General features: G+C 39.3%; 1 protein-coding gene across 4 annotated transcripts in view; it reads left to right on the top strand.

Moving 5' to 3' along the window:
- Window positions 1-26,969, top strand: part of ABCA4 (ATP binding cassette subfamily A member 4) — an 84,290-nt gene that overhangs the window by 30,223 nt on the left and 27,098 nt on the right. For 3 of the 4 annotated variants that reach the window (XM_037404342.1, XM_037404340.1, XM_037404341.1), the window contains 11 exons: window positions 965-1,081; window positions 1,850-2,047; window positions 6,536-6,741; window positions 7,540-7,716; window positions 10,651-10,873; window positions 12,718-12,939; window positions 14,840-15,044; window positions 17,653-17,751; window positions 21,757-21,981; window positions 24,589-24,766; window positions 26,118-26,249. In XM_037404342.1, the coding sequence (XP_037260239.1) occupies window positions 965-1,081; window positions 1,850-2,047; window positions 6,536-6,741; window positions 7,540-7,716; window positions 10,651-10,873; window positions 12,718-12,939; window positions 14,840-15,044; window positions 17,653-17,751; window positions 21,757-21,981; window positions 24,589-24,766; window positions 26,118-26,249 (1,982 nt within the window). The remainder of the gene's footprint in view (window positions 1-964; window positions 1,082-1,849; window positions 2,048-6,535; window positions 6,742-7,539; window positions 7,717-10,650; window positions 10,874-12,717; window positions 12,940-14,839; window positions 15,045-17,652; window positions 17,752-21,756; window positions 21,982-24,588; window positions 24,767-26,117; window positions 26,250-26,969) is intronic. The other variant, XM_037404343.1, reaches the window with a different exon arrangement.

The raw sequence follows: 26,969 nt of genomic DNA, 5'->3' as shown, positions 1-26,969 counted from the left end.
AGTTACTCTTTGTTTAAAAAACAGGAGACAGATCTTCACTGATTCATCCCATTTTGGTCCACACTACATGCTTTTTACAGCTCAAGTAGCCTTTTGTTGGCATGATTCCACATCTACACTGGTAAAAATAGTAGTTTTCATATATATATTTTCCAGATGTAGGAACATCAGCAGCTCTGTGCCAGTAAGTATTTAAATAGAGAAGCTGTGAGGCTTGGATAGACTCACTGAGACCTAACACAGAGGGATTACAAACCAATGGCAACATCATGGCTTAGTATTATGTATGTATTTATGTATTGTCTATGTTGAAATGATAAATAGTATTCACTTCATGAAAATAAGATGGAGCCTGGACTCTTCAGTGAAGTGCCTGAAGTTGGGTGAAATTAATCAATCAGTTAAATCAAGGTTGCCTGTGACCTAGGTTTTGGCTGCCTCATAACCTCAATTCACTTACTCAGTATCTATGTAAGGCACAGAACTTCTGCTCATAGTTCAAACAGAAGAAGATCAGATTTACAGCAGCCAAACATTTCAAATCTTAACTATAAGAGTATCTGTCTTCTCCAACTGCTTTCCATTTATCCTACCCACACCATCTCTCTTTTTCCTTCTTAATGGAGAAAAATAGGGGGGGGGGGCAGGGGGAGGAAGACATCATTCTACCTTAAACCTGAGTATTTAAAGGAATTGAAGTTAACTGGGGTTAATCTGCACTTGTTTGTTCCATTATACATAAAACAGAAATTTATTCGAAGTGACTTTGATTCCAGTTGGATTTTAGAAATTCTTGTTCTGACGATTATTAACATTTCTGCTATTTTAACAAGGTTATTGAGTATTGAGGGTAAAAACTAAACCATTTGTAAGTTACAGGTTTCACTTCCCTGAGTGGCTGGATCATAAATTCTGTTTATCTCCTTAGCTTTCTAACATCCTTTTCTGCTGTTTTATTCCTTAGGCAAACTCCACTTTTGAGGAACTTGAACGCCTCAGACTGTTGACCAAAGCTTGGGAAGAAGTAGGACCTCAGCTGTGGTACTTCTTTCAAAACAGCCTGCAAATGAATATGATCCGTGTATGTTATAACTTAGCAGGGATCTTCAGTAAGAGTGGACTTTCACCATCCTTTATATTTACTAAGGGAGAAGAGAATTCATTTGGAAGGTTTGGCTGTAAGCACAAACTTTGCAGCAAGGAGTCTGTGGCCTTTAAGGCTGCAGGACTCATTAGTGGGCTTGGTTTGAAGGCTAGTCTTAGATGCATTACAGCATGTCTGTGACAAACTCAGATCTGTACACTCCAGAATCTGCCTGACTTCTTTAACAAAGGCAGCAATTGCTGCTTCCCTTTCTCTCCAAAATGTCCTTCAAGAACAGACAACTTGATTTTCTTGGGTTCTGCATAGGCAAAGGCGGCAGTAGGACCATGTTTTTGCTAGGCCCAGCAGTTTAATACCTTAGCAAACTGTTTATTTGCACATCCCTTAGATCTGACTTTGATGAGCTACAAGTAGTATCTGTAATTAAAGTTTATAAAGCAGTTCATACTGGAGAGAACATTTGTTTTCCCACACTATATTAGATTAGACATTTACTACATTTATACTGTTGCTTATAAGGAAACGACACAATAAATAGTCAAGGATAAATTTCTTTTCATCCTTTCTTCAAGTGTCACCTCCAGTTCAGCTATGCAATTGCCCATTTATGAAATTAATTCCTTGGCATACCCTTTTGTACTACTTCATGGCTCAGGAAGAGCTATAGAAATGGAAACTTTCCTAGCTAAACAGGGCATGTAAAGAGGATCATTTTAATGCAGCTGTCCTGATGTGTTTCCTCAGGAATCTCTGAAGCACCATACAGTGAGAGACTTCTTGAACAGCCAACTGCGTGCTGAAGGCTTAACCGCTGAACACATAATCAATTTTCTCCACAATGGGTCTCCACAGAGCCGGGAGAAGGGAATGGCAGATTTTGACTGGCGGAACATCTTCAGTGCTGCAGACCAAGCTCTGCGTTTGCTCAGTCAGTATCTAGAGGTAAGGTCAGCCCTCCCATTGCCAGAAATACTTGTAGAGAATATCTTAAAGAAAGGTAGGCATTATTGCGGATCCGTGGCAACAGTCAAGAAGGCAAAACTATAAGACATCTTCATTTGTTTCAAATTTAATCTCAATATTAAAAGCACATTTTAAAAATGATACAGCAGTATAAGAACATGAATAATAATTATTATGAAAAAAGCCTTCAATTAGATGTTCCCCAAATGCTGTGTTCAAAATTCTGGTTAAATGTCTGAACACACTTTGATGGTGAGAGGCAGAAAGTGAATGAAAAACCTCAAGGAAATGTTTTTTTGTAAGTACTAATATCTGACAGACCACTAATTTCAGCAAGACCTGGACCAGAGACGCTAACAGTTAAGCTAACACGTAAGTCCCCCTTCAGGTTTTTAAGCACCTGATCAAAATTCTATTGAAACCAATGAGGGAGTTCCCATTTGTTCTGTAAGCCGCTTCTGACAATATGTCTGTGTCTCTTTCCTGGTATCTATACCCCCCCTTCTCTAGGCTGCTGGTTTTTTAGTGGGGCTCTATGAGGTTTTTAGAGAGCCACAGTGCAGAAAGTGAGGTGAAATTGTATTACATAAATAAAAAAATACTAAAAATGAAAAAGATTAAAATATCAAGCCATGGTAAAAATACTTTGGAAGATAGCTTGAGTAAGAGCTTACTCTGGTGTGGCTAATCTAACTTACTGATGAATTCATCAGGTTCATTCTAAGTCCAGAGCAAAAAAGGTTATATTTTTTAGAGGACTAGGCAAACTGCTGCATCCGTTCCTTCCCAGAGCAGTTTGGTTTGGTTTGGTTTTTTATCCATTACATTTCTGATCCAGAGGTAAAGATGTGTTTGGAACTAGACCTGAGATGGAGTGGATTCCTGCTCAGTTAGATAAATGAAATGCCAACTCTTCTTTGTAAACTTATGAACACAGACCCTGCAATGTTGCAGATTAAGCCCAAGAATTTAAAAAAACATTGCTGTTGGCAGTAATATTAATACTTGGGAACTCAACACTTAGCATCTGCCATATGAGGGTCAGAGTCTTTATAGAGATTAATTACATCTTACAAACATCTCTGAAATAAAAGTAAATATTGAGTTTTTATTTAATGGTTAAACAAGCAGAGCCTCAAGCTCACAGTGAAAATTGGTACTAGTTGTAGGCAACAAAACCAAGCCTAGCTCTCCTAATTCCAATCCATTTCAGTCTAAAAGACCATTCGTCCCCTGCAAGAAGGCAGGAACTGAGAGTTTATCTGCATTCCTATAGCTATGGCAAGAGGGAACAATAAAACTTTTGCACAAAGCTCTGCTGGTTCTTTTGGTGATCTTTTTGCATCATGTCAGCGGAATTATTTCTTACTTAAGCTGAGTGAAATATATCGCTTGCAGCAGGTCTGTGCTGGAACATCCACGGCTGGAACATCAGGGCAGTTACTGTACCTGGCAATAGATCTTTGTGTCCTGAAGTTCTTTGTAATGAGCGTATTCTTTTAAGTCTGGTGTTTACACTGAGTTGTTAGCCTTTGAGATTGTTTTCACACTGTGCCAGGCACAATGGAAACAAATAGCTCTCTTTCAGGGACAATGAGGAGAGGTGTGCTGCCAGCAACTATCTTTGGAGACTCCAGATCTCTGCTGCAAACTGTTCTGATGCAGCTGAGAATCCCACAAATTGTGCAGTGGCTGCTCACCCTCACCACCCCAAGAATTTCCTGTTCTTCCCTGATTACCTTAGGCCACAGAATAGCTAAACTGTTCGTGAGAGCTTCCTGGTCCCCTCTCTATACTTATTATTTTCTGGTTTTATCTTTCAAACCTGCACTTTGTATTTAGTTTTATTTTTCCCATCTTCATTGGACCATTTTAAATTGTTAAATAATTACTGGGAGAAGATCTGAAATAAATTTCCCCAAGTGCTTGATGAATTTTGATACAGTGAAGTTTATGAAGGCACAAGCTGTGTTGCAATTCACTGAAAAAAAAACTAAGCAGAGCAGTCTTTGTTTTGAATACAAGTGAAGTTAAGATGTTACAAGAAAGAAATTCTAGCTTTTGGCTAGTAGATTACAATATAAAATCTCTTTTAACTCTGTGAATTATTGCAACACTGGTGTCTTAGCCTATGTTCTTACACAAGCCTCAGTTTTATTCTACTAATGCAGAATTTCTATAACCATTTGTGTTTTCTGTTCTGAACACTTGCTGCTTCCTTGACTGGACCCCTGGATAAGGACCCCTGAACTGCTCCTCAGCCCAGTTCAGACACTGTCTATTCTGCAGTGAAAATCTAGACAAATCAGTTGTCTGTCAGTACTTTGCCAGTGCCATTCCCCTGGAGAGCTACATGAGTTCTTCTGCAGCTGCAACAAATACCTTGAAATTATTTCTCATAACAAAGAAACAGCAAACAGTCCTCCAGACGCTGCAAAGGCACAGTTCCGAAGCAGGACTTTGCTGTGGAAACGCTGACACTTTGGCAAGAACTAAACTGATTTCCAGATCTTTGTTAACTATGTGGGATAAATGTATCCCCCAAAAATTAATACAACCTGAGCCATCAGTCTAATTCAATATCTGTTCTGGCATACAAACCAGAAAGTTTTTCTGCCTTATTTTTCTTTCTGATATGAAAATCTATAGAGTTTAATTTTGTAAAGCAAAGTAGGAGAATGAACATTTGCAAAACACCAGGAAAAGTAAAGCTACAAACTAAAAAAGTTATCAGTTTAAGCACTATTTTATTTTGCTGCCAGCTAAAAATGTATTTTCATATAGATCCCGTTAAACTGTGATACTTCAGGTTTTAAAGGAAACAGAGCATGATTTATCACAACAAAAGGTTACCTAAAGGAGTCCTCAAGATGTCTGCCCATTAAATAACAAGCTGCTGGCATAAGCAATTTGATGTGGAGTAACTGTCGGTTGTTGACCAGGGAGAGATGATCAAGAAAATCAGATCAAACAAGTTAGCCTCCTGGAATTTTATGAGGCGAGGAAATTCAATAAGTATCTTCTCAGTCCATCAGGAGGTTAAATAATTCTACTCTTTAGTAATGTCTTGCCAATTCTGGAGGGGGGGGGGGGGGGAAGCTAAATGTACAAACATAAGTCTGTAATTCTACACATAACTAATGATAGAGTTTGTAGGGTTCACAATCTTGTTGTCTTACAATGCCTGTTAAGTAGGAATTAAATAGGGGGACGTAAAGGGCTTAGATTTTGATGATTTGGTGTCTTGCATATGGAGTGATAATAATACATTTCACAGTAATGACAGAGACTAAGAAAGAAGGCTATTTGCTGTGAAGGGGAAGCTACATTTTATTATTGAGATAGCCAAAGCATGTTTACTTAAGCCAGCAAGTTAATCACATGTCAGAATTTAGTAGCAACACAATATTATCAGTAAGATCAATGGACTAGTTGACTGCCACTAAATAGGAATAAATGCTTAAATACCTAAGAGACTTTAATATTCAAATTTATGCTCTGATTTTCCCAGCAATTCACTTGATGAAGTGCTTTTCTGCTGGAGTCCATAGCTAATGTGCTTTTCTTATGGATCAGTCATCCTTTAGCTCCCTGATGTTCACTCAGGCATTTCCTAAGCTGAAAACAATGTCCCTGAACTTGAAAAAGGATAGTGTTTTCATTCAGCTGGACTGCTAAAAGGCTGTCATGGCCAGATATATTTTGTAGATGAGTTAATTTTATCTCCAGGATGCAGACTGTCAAGAAAGTTGCTGATACTGGGACCTCATCTGTGCTACAGCTTTAGCCTTTCCAATTCAGATACTTGCCTTATTGAGGGAACTTCCAAGTATAGTCCAAGTGGCAGAGTTCATGTTTCCATGCTGGATGATTGCAGTGACTTAACTAGAGTTAAATATATTTGTTTAAATTATTTCATTCTACCTAATTAGTAAACATGATACCATAGGCTTTGGCTGAACCCAGTACTGGCTGTATGTTTTGTACAGGTACATCTACATTTGCCATGTTATACTTAAATTTACAGCACAGCTCCTGCTTTAGTGGCCACCCTCGCTTGATTTCTTCCTTGTCAGGATGGACGTTTCTTGAGCTTGGAGTAAGGCAATCCTTAAATGTCAGGAATAAGCTGCTTTCAAAATTATTCCATCCACTCACATTGACCACAGCAATGCTAAATCTGAGGTTTACAGTTCTTATTAGGGAGAATGATGTTTCTGAGCTGGTATTGGTAATGCTGTGTGTTTTGAATTTGTCATCAGAATTAGAGTAAGAATAGAGGATCTTTCAGGAAGGAGGAGAGAGCCAACTTCTAATGGTTTCAGCATAAGCTTTTAAAGCTGAAAATAGCAACTACTTCAGATTAACCTATCTCTTTTTTCTGTTTTCAACTACTGATGTTTGCTTTAATGTATACCTCTTAATAGTTTATTCCCAGGTGATTTTTCTCTTTATGGTTATTTGTAGTGCTTGACCTTGGATAAATTTGAAGGTTATCTTGATGAAACTCAACTGATTCATCAAGCCCTTCATCTGCTGGAGGAAAACAAATTCTGGGCTGGTGTGGTTTTTCCAGACATAGAGCCTACAGCGAGCAGTCTTCCACCACATGTGACATACAAGATCCGGATGGACATAGATGCAGTAGAGAAAACAAACAAAATCAAAGACCGGTATGTGATAGTTCTTGCCTTCTCAGTTCTTGCCTGCCATAACATGAATATGAGAGACATAAGGATATTAGAACCTGCATTAGATACGTGCATGAAATAGAACTGTATTCACAATAGTGTAATGCAGTGCAGAATCCATCTCCAGTTACCAGGTACACAAGTGGTATCACTCTTGTGACAGTTAGGCCAGGCAGTGAGTAGGTTCATGGATACATGGCAAAGTGAATGAGACTGCTCAGAATCTATTCAGTAATCTGCTTAAGTTTTTAGTTGGCTCCATCACTTGGAGAGACAGACAAGGAGGTCCTACATGGTTTGTGACCCAGCTGTCCTCCACCTGGACAGTAGAACTTCTCTACTTTTCCTCCTCAAGTCCCTCTCAAATGGACTCACTTAAAGGAATAGCAGGAATAATTTCTCAGGATTGTCTACATAGAGGAATATAATGGTGGCTGGTAGTTGCAATCCAGCTGTTTCAGTTTAATCTCCAAGGATACTGTATTCCAAATACAGTTATTTCTATTCTGGAACAGCTACTCTGTTAATTTATGTACATTTTTGGCCAAAATTGCTATTCTGTGTCAGTGTAGAGAAAATTAAAGGAAACAAAATAACCTTGGAGGTCATATACTTTCTCAAGCAATGTGGTCTGACAGACCAAAATTTAGAAAAGACAATTCCAGGCAGTGCCTCTACAATTTCAGTAGCTAAGATGTATCTATTAATATTTATCCCCTGCCCTTCTCCTAAAACCACTGTTTACCCAAATGATTTCCATGTGATTTTTTTTTTTTTGAGGTACTGGGATCCTGGTCCAAGAGCTGATCCTGTGGATGATTTACGGTATATCTGGGGAGGCTTTGCATATCTCCAAGACATGATTGAGCATGGGATTATAAAGACCCAGACCAACACTGAAGTGCCATTAGGAATTTATCTGCAGCAAATGCCATATCCATGTTTTGTGGATGATGTGTGAGTAAAAGCAGTTTGTCTCAAATCTGATGAATACTTGGATTGCTGGGTGCTTCAAGACTCTCAAGCACCAGTTCTAACCCTAGTCCTAAGGTATATATGCAAGAGCAATAACTGAGACATAACTGAATTAATTTGTTCTTTTCCTTATCCTGCTGTAACCCAGAATCCAGAAGCCAGTTTTGCCAAGATTCTACACCTAATCCCAGTCTTGGCCTTTGTTGCATCCAGGCAACTAGTGTCCAGACTTAAAATGAACACAAAACACTGGCCCCTTCAAAGCAGCAGTTTTCTTCCAATTTCCAAAAAATAATCCGGGTCTTTTTGGCCTTACTTTTCCAGGCAATAATAATAACTGAAACCTTAATATTGATTACAGATGAGAATCTGTTGTCAGCAGGGCACCCCGATTCTAACAATTATAACAATGTCAGCCCTGGAACTACCCCTGTGATTACACAGGAGCCAGAAAAAAATGTAATCTCCTAAAAAGTTTTTTTCTAACTAAAACTAAGTCTCATGCTATAGCATATGACCAGTGTGTGTGTGACAAAACTGAACACAAAGCACTGAACCATGTTAAAACAAAGACTGCCTCCTTCAGTTACCTGTGCAGAATCCCTTGGAGTGCAGTAAGCTTTTCTCTAACTACATCTCTAAACCCCACTTTCTTTAGATCCAAAGAATCATTTCCTAAGAAGAAATGGAACAGAAAATGGTTGTCCCAATGGAATTGGTACCTTTCTTGCTATCTCTGTGAGTCTTGAGGAATCAAACAAACCCAGTCTCTTCAAGTGTGTTATGAAACCCTAACCATAGACTTCATCATATCTAGATATGGTAGTACCCAAAGCTGTAGGTTTTGTTCCTTGAAGACACCTACAGGCTTTGCAGAATCCCAAGACAATTTAGGCTCCTAAGACTCTTTCCTTTCAAGATCCTAACTACAACTCTAAACAGGATTCTGTTTATAACTACATGACTAGTATCTGCAATCAAACTGGATATATGGCATTGGTTTCTGTTAACATCAGCTCTCTCCCCTTCCCTAGTGGATGCTACAGTTTTCAACAATAACCTGGTGTTCTCTAACCTTCTTCTCCCTAATGCCTGTCCATGTTTTTTATGCAGATTGACTGGTTTTTGTCTTAAATCTCATATTAATCTAGCAAAGGATTCCAGGACTGTGTCTGCAGTTCATTACTGCAGACACCAGGAGTTTCTTTCCCTGGGAAGAACAGAATGAAGAAGCTAAAGGAGAAAGAGGTGGTTTGTTTTTCTGTAATGAAGAAAGAGAGGCTTGCTCCTGGGTGTGGAGATTTCACGGCTGCACAGAGGCAGTGGGGCTGTGGATGCTGTGATTCCTCCTTTAGCACTGCCTGAAACAGCGTGGGTGTTTCAGATTATATGAAGTGGTACCTCTTCCCCGTTCATGTTGTACCTGTTCCAGTGCTACAATTTGTGACTGTCTTGGTATACATTTCACTCCAAGAACCAAAAAAACCCCAAACCCAAACAAACAAAAAACTTCAAACAAACAAAAAAAAGCACTATAAAAATAATTTCATAGTTCTATTGGTGTGCTCTGTGCAGGCAAATGCTAATAATTCAGATAACAGCAGATTGCAGACATACATAATTTGATCTGTCGTTCCCACTGGTCATTACCTGTTAGTCTGACAAAATATCACCCTGGTGGGCCTGCTGTTTATTTCCTACCCACTGAGAATACTGCAGAGGCAGAAACCCTATCTGTGCAAAAGGTCTCTGAAGCCTGCAGCAGCCATGCACAATTCAGGGCTGATATCCAACCCCAGTGATTGCATCTGCAGAGAGCCTCCTTAAGTGAAGCAAGTGCATTGTCATGGCAAACGTATGCTGTGCTATGCAGGCCTAGTGCTGGGTTACATGTGTCTGCCAACAGGCAAAATGCCAAAGCTTAGCTTTGTTTCAGCAGGCCAGATTGCTTTTCAGGAATTTTTGGTGAAAAAGTTAAGATTTTCCATTTGTTTTGACAATGGAATAGCTAGGATAGCATACGGAAAAAATGTAGTTCTGTAGGGGTCATATTTAGGAAGCTGAAGGCTTTTTGCTCCCTTTTGGTTTTAACAGCTCTAAGCTTTTGGCCTTTAAAGAATCAACTGCATTTGGTTTTCATCATAATTTCATTGGAAAATTGCAATCCCAAATTCATAGAAAATGTGTTCAGCTTTATCACCCCAAAATTTCTTTCTCACCGTGACAGCACACTTGGGGCAGTGCTTTACCAAGAAGCATCTGCCATGGCTGAACCGCCATAGAGCCTGGGGGGAGGGACAGAGGGGGAGCAGCATCTTCATCACAGTACATGAAGGGCAACTCACAGCAGCCTGTCCCAGCGCTGCCATTTTGGAAGTGGTACTGTGTGAAATATTCCCAACGCATTCCCCCAGTCATGGTTTGTATGAATTTCAGCAGCTTTTCTGGCAACATCTGATGCTTCTAACGGTTAATTTGTTTAATTATTTTGCCAGTGAATCTGGGGAGCATAAGAAGACAGTGACATAGCCAAATTGTTAAAGTTAGAATATGTCTGAAGATATTCCTTGTACATCATAGTAAAAGCATTATGGCAATTCACTGTGAAGAGAGAGGTGTTTTCATGAGTCACCACATTTTGTAGCCTTCAGTAACCCTCAGAACCTCTTTGTAAAATAAAAATAACATTTGTCTGTCTCACGGGAGTGTAGCAACCATTAGTTCATTAATTTTCAGGTTGCTCGTGAACTTCACAATGTGTGAACAATGTGTTGTTGACGTTTAGACTGAGAATTTCCAGCCCGTTTTAACAAATCCATTCTTCTCTACTCCTTTTCCTTTTTGTTCATGCTTTTCATGTCAATATTTCATTGTTTTACCTAAATTTAATTCATTTCTCCCTTCTTGCTTTGGTAGCTTCATGATCACCTTAAACCGCGCCTTTCCCATCTTCATGGTGCTAGCTTGGATATATTCAGTTTCCATGACTGTGAAGAGTATAGTGCTGGAGAAAGAAATGCGTCTGAAAGAGGCTATGAAGAACCGGGGTATAACTAATGGGGTGATTTGGTGCACTTGGTTCCTAGACAGCTTTGTCGTGATGGCTGTGAGCACCTTCCTCCTCACAGCACTGATTATGGTAAGGATCGCTACTCTCAAACTCACCGTTGTGTTTGTACTGTTGATACTAGTTTGCTGTTGAGAAAGAACAGTAGCCATTCATAGGGAATATGAATGGCTGGTGGCCTCTTCTGATCACAGCAGGCAGCAGGCACATTCTTCTAAGCAGACCTAATGACAGCACTAGCACTTGGCAGAGACAGAAAGATAAATTCACTAGGAAGATTTATTGTGGTATCCCCCCCAGAACAGTACATCAAGCTGATTACTCTGTATATTTTATTTCCTGTAGACAGAGGCAGATCTCTCAAGAAATAATAATTTTCTTTAAATAGAAGGGATCATAATATGAAGAATTTTAATTTCTTAATTCACCATAGGTGATTCATTTATAATATTCAGTGCTTGCCTGCTTAGAATTGATGCCACTATTTCAATGGAAAAGGAGACTGCAAGGGCAGAACTTACAGGACAGTCTGAAAAAAAACCCAAAACAAACAAAAGCCAAAACCAAAAATCTTTTAGCTCTGTGACTCAGAATTTCTGTAATTTCTGTAATTTTTCTAACTTTTCAGGACAGTTTGGATGTTGTCTCTAAGGACTACCTCTTACCTCTGTTACCTGAGAACCAAGCTCCTCCTGGCTGCTATATTTAGTTATATAAAGCTTTACATTTTGATAAGGAATAATGCCCTTGCATCTTTTCTGATATGGGGAACTGGTATTGGTATAAATGTATAGTTAGGGTTCAATCTCCTCTATCTTATCAGCCTGCCCTGATGAATCCTAGTTACTTGCAGTTCCATTACAGCTTGGGTGGATAGAGAAAGCTTACTTTATGTGCTACACTGGTTTAATTAAAAATGAGGAGGTAGTTAATACCAGAGAGGAATGTGCTTATACCTGTAATTTGCTTCCTTTACTGGATTTCGCTGTGCCTGTGTGACGCACCTTTGTAAATACATTCTTAGGAGAGATTGTATCACTGTTGATAAAGAAATCGGTCTTAGAGGCCCACTGGGACATTGCAACAATATTGAGACCTGTTTAGGGCTTTATTGATCTATTTGAGCCTTATATAAGGGTCAGAACAAAGTTGAGCCTAATAAATAGATCTCAGCATTGTTTTTTAAGAGTAAATAAATAATCAGCAGCAGTACATGCTCTTCTTGAGAGGGAACATTTAATCTACAAAAGCTCTAAAGAAGAAAGGTCCATTAAAGTTCACTCTGTGGGTTAGTTAGTACGGAAGGATCTCTGAGAAACTACACTTGGATTCCTCAGCTGTGATAAGCTTCTGGAGTCTGAATACCATGTATGTGCAGAAACTCTATAATTTTCCTGGGGCTTTTTTTGGATTTTGGTTTTTGGTTTTTTTTATGAAGATGCATTTTGTTGGACTTCCTTACATTGTCTTTCCTGCACATTGAGCAAGTGGATTGAGGAGAAGATGAGAGGAGATCAATGAAAATTTATTATGATAGTTCAAATAGTTTTATTTACAGTGTATGAATTTCCAAGCAGGCACATCATGCTTGGAATCATTTGCTTATTAAGACAGGGACAGAATGTCTGTTTTCAAGCAGTTATGATCTTAATTCAGTCATCAAATATGAATATGAACTCCACAGCCAGTTGTACTAACCTGAAATCACAATCCAGGAGCAGGGATCAAGTTAGTTGAAGGATTTGTTACTGTAATGATCTCAGGTGTTGAAACTACTGCCTGAGAGAGTTAGAAGTCATATCAGGTAAGGAAGACTGGCCTATTACATGTTACATGTCAATAGCAATTCTGACCTTTCCTGCTAGTTCAGAAAGTGGCAGTACTTCTAAATTTTTCTGTTTTCCTTTTGCTTACAGTTTGGACAAGTACTACATTATAGCAGTCCACTTCTCTTGTTTCTATTCCTACTGACGTTCATCACAGCCACCATAATGCAGTGTTTCTTGTTCAGCACCTTCTTCTCCAAAGCAAATCTAGCAGCTGCCTGCAGTGGTGTCATCTACTTCACCTTGTACCTGCCCCACATTGTCTGCTTTGTCTGGCAAGACCACATGACTATTAATCTGAAGATCCTAGCAGTAAGTCTTTCACAGATTTTATGGTATCTTTGGGTTCAAACTTTAGCTGCCCTCACTATGCATATGTAAGTAACAAAGCATTGCACACCTCTCTCTTCCTCTCTGCTTTTTTGATCCAGAGAGGGAGACCTCTGAATCTCTCTCAAATAATTAGGGATTGCAAGTGAATAAGCAGACCTACTGACCAAGAGATATTTTCATGGCTTTTAGAAAACTCAGTAAAAATTATTTTACTTTTTGAATGCTAGGAGATTATCATAATGTTCAAAAAATTTTTAACACTTCCTTATAAACTTCAGCTATGTTTAATATATACAAAGGCAATTCACAAAATGGGGACAGTTATCTTTCTCGCGTGCCATAACCTAATTAACAGGGTAATGTCTAAGGATGAGAAGACCTCAGGTTCACATTCCTTCTTTACCTGAACAGAATTAGGATTTAAACCCAAGTACCAAAGTTCTGTAGAAATACCTTCTGCGTAAGAAGTTGTGGACATTCTCCATGCAGTGCTTCCTTGTTGGTTGTCTTCCATTATAGGTAAAAAACATAACAGTTCAGTGGAGGTGGAAACTTCTTGCTGTTTTTTGAAATGGAACTGTGAACTTAAAGTGATTTTCCATTGCTCAGTGGATCAGGAAAGGGGAGCAGGTGTTTGAATCCACTCTCCCCATCTCTGCTGAGCATTCTACCAACCTTGGTAAAAGAGAAGTACTGTCTTTTCCTCTTGCACTAGGAAATGTAATGAAAAAGAAAACAAAACACTTTAAAGGCTATAACTAAGTGTAAATATGGCTGTGAATCAGCATGCTTAATTGATGTACTGTATAGATGTAGTTCTACCAAGTAAGGCGATAATTGCAAAGTTTGATCCTGTCATTAAGTCAGGAAATGAGTAGGGTTGGCCTCTTACAAGTTCTGATTTGGGAAGAAATCTTGAGACTAGTGCACAGTCTAAGCATAAAGACAACTTTCTCCTCCTCCTAAAGTGGAGGAGGAGACATTCTGGTAAGAAAGGATATTTGCTGGCCAGAAATCATGAATATTTTTCTCTGTTCCTGTTACATTTAGTCTTTTATTGTTCAGAGGTTGGTCTTCAAAGAAGAGCTAATTACAAGGGATGATAAGGGGTGGGCTGTCCATGTGTCAGGGGCCTGAAGAAAAACAATTTTTTTTTAAGAACAAGTAAATTAATTGAATGATGAATGTATTGCTGAAAACTAAATATTTTTTTACTTAGCCCACTATGATAATGCTTCACTGAGAGTTGCTGTCGGGATCCCTCTTGTCCCCTCATTTTCCTAAGATCTGACATTCCTGGCTGAACTACATATCCTGTGAAACAGCTCTATATCATTTCTTGCTCTTTTTTTGCAATACAACATTGAAAAGGATGTTTGAATCCTGTACTGTTTTATTGGTTTGTTGTGTGAGAACCAGGTAGCAGACACACCAAGGGAGGGGTTGGTTGTGGTTTTCCTTATCCTGAGCATCTGGTGTACTTTCTGCCTCGATCCTCAATAGTGGCCCTGCCCCATATACTCAGGAAATATTTTCTTTCTCCATGGTAGGCAAAGGTGTACACTGCAGATTTCTAGATGCATCTACAGTATTTTCAGAACAGAGACATCAATGGGAAAAAACAAGCTGTGAAGGTTACCTAGTAGCTAAAGAAAGTACAGCCAAGGTTTAATTCAGTCTGTTATGGCTAAATACTGCTTAGAATTGCTGCCATTCAGAGGATTAAATATCCGGGTCCAATATAGTGTGAAAACGCTTTTTCCTGATCAGTTGTTAGGCATTATCAGTTTTGAAGTCCAGTCCCTGAAGGTCATTGGTTTTTTGTGCTTGCTTTACAAAATGTCCCTCTGAGTTGAATATATTTTTTTCTTTATTCCAGAGTTTGCTTTCTCAAGTAGCTTTTGGTTTTGGTACAGAATATTTGTCACGCTATGAAGAGCAAGGTCTTGGCCTACAGTGGGGTAACATCAGAACCAGTCCCTTGGAAGGAGATGAATATAGTTTTCTTTTTTCCATTAAAATGATGCTTTGTGACGCTTTTATTTATGGAGTACTTTCTTGGTATTTTGATAATGTTTTTCCAGGTATGTCGATTTCTGATTCATACAAGGTAGTGGTATTTGTTATAAAATGTGTTAGTCTAATCACTGAGTATTTCTGTCAGGAAAAGGGTATTTGACATTGCAGATTGTGAGTCTTATCCAGTATAGCACCACTGATTTATTAAGGACTTCCACTTTTCTCTCTTTTGTTTTTCCTTTCTCTTATTTTAGTCCTGAAAAGGAGGAAAGAGTGAGGAGGATAACATTACTGGTCCTTTTGAAATTTAAATAGAAAATAATTATCAAAATATCATCTGTTAAAAGCCAATTTGTGTGTATATTTTTCTTTTGAGAAGTTTCAACCATATCTAGTGAGAATTTTTAAATTTTTTGAAAATATAGAAATAACAGTCCTAGTTCACATAATACTATGGCCACATTAGGCCACCTGTTTTTTAAAGGATAGTATGATTTCCTGAGGTGAATATTGTGTCCTAGACAGCTGTGAAAGTTCCTATGTGGATGTATTTTATTTCTAAATGGGAGTCCTAGTTCTAGTGCGAGTTCACAGAAGGATTTCCTTTGTTATCAGTTACAAAGTTTGGGAACTTTTTATGACAAAATGGTTTGTCCTTGTAGCTTAAATTATTATGTTCTTATTGAATATTATTACAATATAATAAATGCAGATTCTTATGCTGTACAAGCAAGTGAGCTTTCTTTTCTTTTCATTAATTTATTACTCCTACATGTGAACTACAGTTCCAGGATGTGTTTCTTGGCAGATTGCTTTTTTCTCTTTTTTTCTTTTTTTTAAAAACAAAATAAAACCTCACTTTTTGCTTGACTGGTTACTCAGAATTTGAGACCTTGCAGATTTTTTAGCTGTGAAGGGAAACTAATGATGGATAAGGGAGTATGGTGCTTTTCTGCACATATCACAACAGTTAATCCAAGTCAAGAAAAGAAGGGTTTGTTAAATGGTTTTAGATGAGGATTTTTTGCTTCAAAATTAACATATTACTGTAAGACTGCTTTGTTTCTGTCCCTACCAAAGTGAGCTATGCTACACCAAATTAATGCCTGTAAAGTTTTTAAGAAATGTGTCCTCACAAAGAATTTTAATGCAATTTTGGCATACTTATTTTCAAAGATGATGTGCAGTAACTTTCCTAGAAGCTCCTCTTTAGAGATGCCTGTGTTGCAACCCTGTTTAACTCTCTATTTAAAAAAGAATGCACAAACAACATACATTTCAATGAATACAGCAGGAATTAAATAAGATGGGTTTCTTTGCTCATGGATCCCACTTGGTGTTTTTTTCAGCCAGCATTTTACACAAAATTAATGCCTCTCAGGACTTCTATTCATTAGCTTCAGTTCTTCCCAATATTTGCTCTGAGTGTCTCCTTGGCTTTCTGTTCCTCTGTTTCTGTAGAATTTCTCATAGCATTTCTGTCACACACATGAAGACCTACCAAATCAATGCTGTAGTCTTTGAGGTTACTATATGAGTTCCCTAGCTAATCCTTTGAAACATATGGTTCAGCTCTTGCTCGAGTTTTCTCTGCAACCAGCCACCCATTGGCACACTGGTCCTTTGGCTATTTGAGCATTCTGCTTCATAATGGAGTTCCCTTGGATTTTGCATTCATCCTGAATGAGAAGCGGTTGTTTTAGCCACCAGCTTCAAAGAGGTATAATCCAGTCCATAACAAGTGCAAGGAAAACTGCTTATGGATGCAGACAGAGCATTTGTGTGCATTAATGGGAGCACAAGTGGTTGCCAGAAATACAGGGTACTTTTGGTAAGCCAGAAATAGGCAGACGCTTTCATGAACAGTGGTTTTCGGTATGGAAAACCTGACCATCTTTGAGTGAGCATCACAAATTCCCTTTGCTTATTTTGCAAGAGTAGCACAAGGCCAATAACATCCGGGTTCCCAAGGATGACAGTTGTAAACATAGTAGCTCAAATCCCTGCATTCTATAAAGCAATATGATCCAGGACAGCAGTATTGACTTGTACTAACTCTGGTCTGACCTGACAAGAACTGATAATGTTACTGTACTTTTTCTTTTCAAAACAATTAACGTGTGACCAAAAAGCCCATTTCTCCTTAAGAAAAGGATTACTCTGTTGTCACTTTTCCTGCAAAGCTGTGTGCTGAAGTAACAGCCAGAGTCTCTTTTCTCATTGCCAGTTGTGAATTCAGGCCCAGGGTGATAAGTGTAAATATAATAAGCTTTTCACTCATGTCAACCCTCAAGTGTTAAGTGGGCCTTAAAAGAAAATCCCTGAGTGGGGCTGGGATCCCATCTTAAGCAGTCAGGGTGTTCCTTGACAGCTGTTGACTGGTTAGTGAGGATTCAAATTGTCCCTGTGTAAGGAGTAGCTTCATTCTGTAATTAAACCACATTCTACTTAAGAAAAAGTAAGGCAAATCAGATCACATGTTTTTTGAGTGTTTTACTCCTGTCTAAAAGAAAAAGAACTATATGCAAACAAAATCTGTTCTGTCAGGTGGATGGTTTGACCTTCTGATATGCAAGGTGTATATAATTATAGCTCAGGCTTTGCCTAGATGAATTTATGCCTACTGAGGAATGTCTTTATGAAGTGCACTTTACCTGCTTATTTCTGTTTTAGGGGACTATGGGCTACCACAGCCCTGGTATTTCCCTGTGCAGGAATCTTATTGGCTTGGCTCTAGAAACCCAAAAGCTGAGAAAACAGCAACTGCTGATGGTGAGTTTTTTTAAAACTTCAGTGTTGAGAAATACCTTCAAAACCACTGATCCGCTTAGAGGTGACTGCATAACATTTCCATTACCTGAGCTGCTCCAAAGATTAGAGACAGCCATACACTGGGAATCTCAGCAGGTGCCTTTGAACTTGGAGTGGCCTGCTATTATTAGAGTTATTAGAGGTGAGTCACTGTTCCATCTGAGAGCCTTTAAGGCATGAGTTAGCTAGCAACATCAAACCCCCGCTCTCTAACTAACACTCTTTGAGACATTCAAGGAGTCCTTACTGCTCAACACAGCATTTGTGAAATGAGTCAAAATGAAATACAATGTTGATCTTACTTATGCTGAGGCTCCCCCATCTTTCTCAACCTGATTCTTTTCTGTCTAGTTTAATAGTAATTTAAGTCTGTTTACTTTGGTTTTGTAAGCAAGATCAAAATTTATGACACCCTTGGACCAACTTGAATGAGTACAGAATTCCTGCTTCTGCAGATTTTTTTCTGTGCATTGATACTGGATTAGTTAAGAACAACATGTAGGTGATTGTATGTAAATAGGAATTAATGCAGACTGATGACTGGGATAAAGGCTTTTTGAAGGTAGTGTTCTGAAGTCTGGCTTAAATTTACAAGGTAACAGTGATATCAATCAAAATGACAGATGAAGAAATAATTTCTTCAGTCTTCTCATTAGCAGTCTTACCTTTCGTCAACTCAGACAGACTGCTGCTAAGGCAGTCCGATCTCAGGTTGATACCTATAAACCAGAAGGGAGTTAATCCTTCCTGTGAAGTCCACTGCTCACAGGTATTGATCAGAAAAGAGGAGGTTATAACATTGCTGGTTTTTTTGAAGAGGCTGTGCATTCTGAGGGAATGACCAGATTTTCCTTTTGACTTTCTGTGAGAGTATTCAGAATGGTAGAGGATTTTTAGACATTATGGAGTCTGTTACCTGCTTCAGCTTCACAAATGCTGCCATCAGATTAGAATTTGACTGTATAGGAAGGAGGAGGAAAGAGCCAAAGGAGGACCTGGAGCATGTTTGTAGATGAATGCAGAATTTCTGAAGACCCAGATAAGATGTCAGCCACTACATCTCAGCAACTTTTCAGTGGAATTTGGGCATATCCTACACCAGAGCTCCTTTGAATATCTCAGATTTGGAGCACAGTTACATACAGTATTTTAACGTTTTCTATTTATTTAGTGTAAGCCTAAATTTAGTAGAAACGAAATTTATTTTCCAGTTATCTTAATGCCTTGTAAGTTCTATGTGTTCTTTACTATACTTCCAATACAAGGTGGACTCACAGTTTCTTGGTACCCAAACTAATGGTTGTGAGAAGGCTTGAAAACCCCACAATATTCAGTTGCTCAGGTAGGTCAGCAACAGAAAAGTTCATGGCTACTACTTTATTGCCTTATTTCATTTATTTTATGAGGCTTTAGTAGCATTTTTTAGGTTACTTGGATAAGACATTTTACTTAATTGAAGCCTAGAGTTTATTTTGTAGGTGACACTACCTCAGAAAGCTGAGCTGATCTAACAGCTCGCTGTTGAGAAAAAATGGAGCTATCTTGCAGTCCATTTCACAGCTCTCATCCTAGTTCTGATGATGCTTATCAGTCTCTGGTAAGATTAAGAGATAGATCTTTCTGGAAGCCATTCCCAAGAACGTGAAGGACAAAGTGATAGGTAATAATGAATGTGGTTTTACCAAGAGTAAATCTTGCCTAACCAGTCTGATTTTCTTCTGCGATGACTGGATCAATGGACAAAGGGAGAGCAGTGGATGCCATTTAACTTGAGTTTAGCAAGGGCTTTAGTACAAATTCGCATAGTATTGTGATAGCCAAATTGAGGAGATAGAGGCTGCTTGAGTGGACACTAAAGTGAGTAGAAAACTGACTGAACTCTTGGGTGCAAAGGATTATGATCAGCAGTACAAAGCATAACTGGGGACCACGTATTAGTTGCAGCAGTCGTACAAGGACTGACGCTGGACTTAATACTGTTATTAATGACTTTATTAACAGCCTGAGTGACGGGATAGAGGACATTATAAGCAAGTTTGTGGAAGATACCAAATTGGAGGGAACAGTGGAGTGCAGGGCAGCTCTTCAGAGGGACCTCAGCAGGCTGGAAACACGGCTTTATAGGAACTTCATGGAGTTCAACAAAAGTAGATGCATAATACTGTGTCTGGGATGGAATAACTCCACAGGACAACACAAACTGGCCACCACCTGGCTGGCTGGAAGCTTTGTAGAAAAGGTCTTGTTGACAACATTTTGAACATGAGCCATCAATTGTGTCTGTGTAGCCAAGAAGACCAGATGCATCCTGAACTTTATTAGCAAGAGTATAGCCATCAGTTCAAGGGAAGTGATTCTTCCCTTCCAGTCAGCACTTTTGAGACTGCATCTGGAGTACTGTGTTGTCCACTTTGGGGATCCTCTTTGGAAGGAAGACATAGAGTTACTGGAGGGAGCTCAGTAAAGAGCCACCAAGTTGATTAGGAGCTGGTGCATATAACGTATGAGGAGATGCTGAGAGAGCTGGGTCTGCTTAGCCTTAAGAAAGCTAAGAGCTAGACTTCTCCGATGTGCCTAGTGGAAGCATGAGAGGCAATGGATATAAGCTGGAAAACAGGAATTCTGATTCAACATAAGAAAACAATTATTTATTGTGAAGGTAGTTAGAATGCTGGAACAAATTGCTCAGAAAGTTTGTGAAATCTCCATTTTTGGAGGTAGTTCCTGTGATCTAAAGTGGCCCTATTTTTTGAGGATTGAACTGGAGATCTTTGGAAGTCCTTTCTGATATAAATTATTCCTCCCTTCTACAAAACATTGCCTTGCATTATCTAAAGCAGGGACAGTTGGAAAGGTCGTGTCTGATTAATTCCTTTGTAGGAGACACGTGATTTTTACCTGTTTGAAGAGCTAAGAGTCTTCAGTGCCTCAGCTTACAGGAACTACTTTAGAACTTTTCTCAGCTCATATCTTTCCTTCAAGGCCAATACTAAGCATTGTCTTAATCTATCATAACTCGTTAATGTGTTGGGAAGAAAACGGGGTAAGAATGTCAGAATGCAAATGTACAGCTGAAAATGAAGCTAAATATGTAAATTATCTTGGTACTTTTAAAACTGCCTCTTTCAGTGCACTTTTGTATCTCCCACTGCCATTTTAGGTGAAGTGATGAGCTTGTTTATGTTGCTGTTTGAGCACCAGGTAATTTTACACAATTTTATGGGCTAAAACATCTTAGAGCAGAAGGTTTTGGTGAGATTTCACAACAAAATTAAGTCCTAGGCCATCTGATAAGTTACAATTGTGCTAGTTGCACTCTAGGCTGCCAGCTTGAATTTGTGTTATATAAACAGTTTCCTGTTTACATAGGTTCCCTCTTCTTACATCACTGTTCTTGCTGCTTCAAGCCTGTCCCTATTAGTGATTTTGTGTGACTGTTTTCCTCTGTGTGACAAGGTCTAAGACCAAATTGGAAAGCCAAAAATTCTTGTACAAATGTTAACACCAGCTCATTCACTCTGGCCTGGAGCTAGTCTCTTAATCTAAACAGCAGTTTAGCAGTTTGCTTTTTATTTAAATTTTTCATTTTGTTTTTCTTCCTCTCACCCCCTGTAAGTCTGGGAAATGTTTGTAGGACCTTTCTCTTCATGTGATGAAGAACTTGGTCTAGAGCTGCATGGACAAAAATATAAAGCATGTACTTAATATTAGTCTGGATCTTCTACTCTGAGTCTATAATTGCAAAATCGTCAGTTGTCTTCCTTAAATATCTGTTCCTAACACTGTGAAGCAGATTTTAAGCTAGATGGCTTTGAGTACTGTGTTCTTAACCCAAGTAAAGCACTGATGATTAATGCTCTTGGAGAGTTCACAGCTTAGGACTACCTCCTTCCTCAAAGCACCTCTAGAGATAAGAGGAAATTAAATTTTTGTTAATTAAATGTTGGTTACTTTTGGTTTATATAGAAAAAAGCCCAGAGTCAGAAGGCTGTGTGGATCAGAAGGTCATGGAAATGGAAGAAAATGAAATCAGAACAAAGAAATCTGAAGAACCTGAAAAGCCAGAAGCAAAGACTGACAACCAGGGGGCAAAGGATGGTAAAAACAAACAATGTAAACACAAACAAGAAAAACAACCCGTCAAGCAGGGGAAGCCTAAGACAGATGTCCAGGACAAAGATGAAATTAATAGTAAGGAAAGAGAGAAATCTGAGTACTTCGGAGATACTATACTCACTGTACTTCATAACAAACTAGGCATAGGAGTGATTGGAGTCCAAGAGCCCAGTAGGCTACAGGGGATAGCATACCACTGCCAGAGCTAATCTCAGGAGAGGCACTGACTGTCCCAGCTACCCTCTTACTGATTCCTCTACCCTCACAGTTCCTTACAATATTTTAGCCACCATGTGTAAGAGAGCTGCCTTGTAGAAGAGATCTGTAACTTGTTTTTTACTGTGCAAATGCAGGCTGTTTCTATGGCAAGTTAGTGTTCATGCTGAGGGAAGCCTCAGACACACATACATTGACTTCTTAGAATTAAAGAGAGCCATTACTTCAATAAAAATACTTATGCTGAGAGGAATGTTCTTCCCTCCTAGACACACACACACCCACACACACCCTCCCCCGCAACTTTAGTGTGTCTTGCATCTATAGGGAAAGGCAGGTTTCAAAGGGATTTATCTGAAGTGCTATGTGTCTGCAGCCTTTTCTGATGCTGACATTAGCCACCACCTAAGAATTCCTGAATGACCTGCCTTGTTTTCAATTCCTAATGTCTTCCTTTGTGGGGAGCCAGAGGAGTTTTCTGTATATGATGCTCAGAGGAATGCATGTGGATTCTGTAGCAAAAGTAACTGCACTGACAGCTCTGAGCCCACTCCGACTCTCTTGAAAAGCTAGAGATAAAAGCTAGGGTCATGAGAACTCCTCACGTAGGCACTGAAAACATGCATTCAGGATGAATGAAAACAGGACAGGACTTCAAAAGAAGAGAGAGGCAGAGGGCAAAGGTTATTTCAGCCAGTCTTCTCCTAGTACTGCCTTATCTTTGTGGTGCTGTACTCGTCAGCTCCCAGATTCCAGCGGCTCCATGGCCAGAGGAAGGGCTTTGCCTGTCACTGCGCACAAAAAACTGCCTTCCCTTTCAGCCAGCCACACAGGAACTGGGAGACTGGAGAAGCCAGGAACAGACCTGGTATAGGTCAAGGAGAGTTTCCAAAATGGCTTCATGTAAGAGCTAGTGCTTCATATGAGAGTAATGGGATGGGAAATGGAGAGTAGTTCTAATGGCTTAACTCTATGCAGTCCAATACTAGCATGAATTAGCAGAGCAGGGAAGACACACCATAAATCTGTCCAAATTACTTCATATGCTTTAAGCAGAGCTTTCACCAAAGCCCCATCCACATCTCCCACAAATACTGCCATCTCTGAAGAAAGACCTAAAAGGCCCAAAATTGCACTGAGGGAACAGGTTCAGAATAGAGAAATATGAGTCACAAAAAAAGTGAGCTCAACCCTCCACCAGTGTCATTCAGGTGATGCAAAGCAGGTACTGAGGGAGATCATCGGAGAATTTATGTCAGAACTTGTCAGTGAGTCTTGAAGGCAAGTATGAATTATGCTTGTGATAGATACAAAACCAAGGACAGTACCTCAGTTTCCAATATATGCATAACTATCTAGCCAGACTCCATGTGAACTTTTGTGAATACAAGGATGTTTGTTGGCCCAGTAAAGTAAAACGAAACCTAGATTTCTTCACAAAGCAAAAGAAAAGTTTGTCATAAACATAATTTTATTTAAAATAAAGCTACCCATTCTAGATAAATTATTTCAGATGCTCTGTAGTATACACAGCTCTCTCATGTATGACATATTCAGGACATTTTCCTGAGTATTGTTTATAATGTCTGTCATACAAGCCACTGATGGAGGTGGGGCTGGTTTCACCCAGATGGCATTGGCTGCTCTCCACACAGGCCTGCTGGGTACTGAACAATTTAAGTAAACTGCAGTTGCAAAACAAGCCTCCCTACAAAGCCTTGAGCATTCTGTGTAAACAAAAGTGGACAGGGTCTTTAGTTTAAGTTTCTTAACTTCCATAATTCACATTGCCCAAGGGCTTAATTTACTTCAAAGGAAGTTTGTTTTGTCTAGAAGCTGATGCAATAAAACATCCTGATGGTGCTATTTACAATAATGCATTTTTAATCTGGAGAGAAAGACATCCCGTGTAGTGCTCATGTTAGGTATTGCCTAAGTCTTGAGCTGGCCTCAGCAAGGGGGTATATTTCACCTACCAGGATTAAAGGCAAATGTTGTTTTTTTTAAAGCATCATGGTAAAAGAATGCACAGCTGGGCAAATGATTTGAATGGCAGATTTCAGCCTGGCTAGAAAGGCAACTTGCTGCTTGTTTAATGTAATCCCTCAGCCTATCTAAGTATCTACAGACAACAATCCCAAATAATCTTCCTGCTACACAATGAAAACAGAAAGCATGTTCAGCTTCACCTGATCCAATGAGTTACCTCTCCACAGACCATTACAGTTCTGGGCTCTGCTTCTCCTGTCATTGATACGTGGGTGGATCTAAATAAATTGCACTGCAGTTAGATATCTTGCCTCAGTTTGGTACCGGTGTGTCTAGAGAACCTGGCCCTGGCATGTGGTGCTGGGTTTTACTGGGTATGTGCTGTTGCTTCTGCACTTATTGATGTGTCATCATCAGAACTGGGATTAAAACATGTGCTTTTATTCTTTTTTCATTCTTGATTTCTTGCCTTTCAAGTAAATACCTTCTTTGAGCCTGAGCCAACGGGATTGATTCCAGGAGTATGCATTCAGAACCTGGTGAAGATTTTTGCCAACAGGCCCAAGCCAGCAGTAGATGGCATGAATATCACCTTTTATGAGGGCCAGATCACAGCCTTCCTTGGTCACAATGGAGCAGGAAAGACAACCACCATGTAAGTCTGTATTTTAGAAGCAAATCCAGGGCAGTGCTCTGTTGCTGTCCTGAGGAAGTCTTCTCCACTCTTTCCTCTACCACCTCTGCAGCTAGCCTGACACACAACATCAAGGTTCTTCCAGAAGGGAAATGCTGCCCCTAGGCAAAGAGGAGATTAACTAAAACCCTGAGAGGGAGGCAGTGGGGACACAAAACAAGTGAAAGTCTAGAGAGAAGGAAGTAATCCCCCCGCCCCCCAACCCCCGTAATTAATTTCCCATGGCCAAGTTCCCAACAGATGAAGAGGGAGAAGGATCTTCTGGCTGAAAGAGCTGAAGATTTGAAAGCTACCGCACTCCTTGTGTTCTTGGTTTCTCTGACTTGAACTCAGTCAGACTTTTTGGTCTGTGTGGAAAAGAGTACAAAATATAGGCCCTCTTTAGGCAAAATGGTTACATATATGCAAGATCCATGTCCAGAATAAAATGTTTCTCTAATCCTAGACCCCAGTGTCTCGGGAAGCTGGACTTTAGGAATGTTTAATTTGCATACATATACATTTAATTTTCATACATAGGCAGAACTTTATTTGGCAAAATAGGATCAATTGGTGAACAAAACAATTCATGAGTCTGTGACAAGTTCACCAAATGCTGAAAGAAATGAAGTGTTTCATTTTGATTTTTCCCAGCAGAACACTTTAGGTTTTTCAGTTTAAAGAGACTTTTATTTGAAACACACCTTAAATTGCCTTTTAATTTTTTTAATTGTTCTGCAAGAAATATGTTCAACCCAAAATAAAACATTCTAATCTGCTGAAATGTTTTGTAAATTTTCTATTGTTTTTCTGTTCTCTTGATAAAAATAAAAATTTCTATTGCTTTGAAATTTTCAGAACTGAAAAAAACATTCTTCATTAAAATCTAGTAACAGGTTCCACCCATTTGCAGCATAACATTTGGCCCCCTTCCATTTTACAGAAGATGAAAGTGTAGGGCATGAATCGGCATGGCTAGAGACCTCAAACCATTATTCTCTATCTCAGTCCTAGTAGGTTTCATTTTAGACACATTTGTACATGGGGGTGATGTAGTATGCTGAACTACTCTGAAACAGAGAAGCTGACTCAAACAGTTTTTTAATGCATGCCAGAACCATACAGACAGGTGTATCAAAAATTACGTTAGCAGAGCCACAAGATTCTCACTGTAGCAGAGCAAGAGTATTTTTATATAAGCTTTTAATTGGAGTTGTTTCAAGACTCATAGTAAGAAGTCATCATGCTCCATCTAGTGGAATGATGTAATGCATCTTCTGAATCTGGCACAGAAATATAGGGGAGTGGGAATTTCCTCATTTTATTTTCCCAGGTCGATACTGACAGGCCTTTTCCCACCCACCTCTGGAACTGTGCTGATTGGCGGCCTGGATATTCAGACTCACATGGACTCCATTCGGCACAGATTAGGCATGTGCCCCCAGTACAACATCTTATTCAATCAGTAAGTATCAGTCCATACTAGCTTTCAGAACAAGGGTCCCAGTCTGCATGCTTGACACATCCCCAAAGCCTGTCTTGTTTCTCTCGCTGTGCTGGCAGCAGATGTATCTCAGAGGCAATTCTCCAGCTCTTTAACGCAGACATAGTGTAGGTGTTACCCTTCTCCAGTAGAATTCTCCTGCATCGTTTAGCTGGGAACAAAGTTTCCAAGGAAAATGGCAGTGCTCCTGGTGTTTTCTGTAGCACTGTGGGTTAGCAGGAGTTCAGGCTGGGATTCATGCACTATGATTTAGGCCTCCTAAAGCAAAAAAAACCTGAGCCAACAGCACAGTAGCAGGCTATTTCTACACCCATTATGCACTACCACCCGACCATCTACTACTACCTTCTCAGGTGATTTTCAGCTTCACTGCCATCAGTTCATGTTCATCTCAACAGCAGACTCTTTTCCTTAATGCAGCTCGTGTTAGTTCCCATTTATTCCCATAAATGGATAGCTTGAGGCCTGATATACCTGTTCCTATAGTAGCACGTTCTGCTTTGAAAAGGCAGAGAAAGAGCTTGTGACATCTGAGTGAAGTGTGTTGATACCAAAGACCTGTGATCCAGATTTAAAGCCGCTTTTCTTCCTTTAGCAAGATAAAGCTAGAGTGAATTTATGGCTGCTTGGGAAAAAAATCTTGTTCATTTCAATTGCCTTGGTGCCTTTCTGTCTCATTTT

This window comes from Falco rusticolus, chromosome 11, assembly GCF_015220075.1.
Source record: "Falco rusticolus isolate bFalRus1 chromosome 11, bFalRus1.pri, whole genome shotgun sequence".
Classification (NCBI taxonomy): Eukaryota; Metazoa; Chordata; class Aves; order Falconiformes; family Falconidae; genus Falco; species Falco rusticolus.
This window is presented reverse-complemented; position numbering and strand designations above follow the sequence as displayed.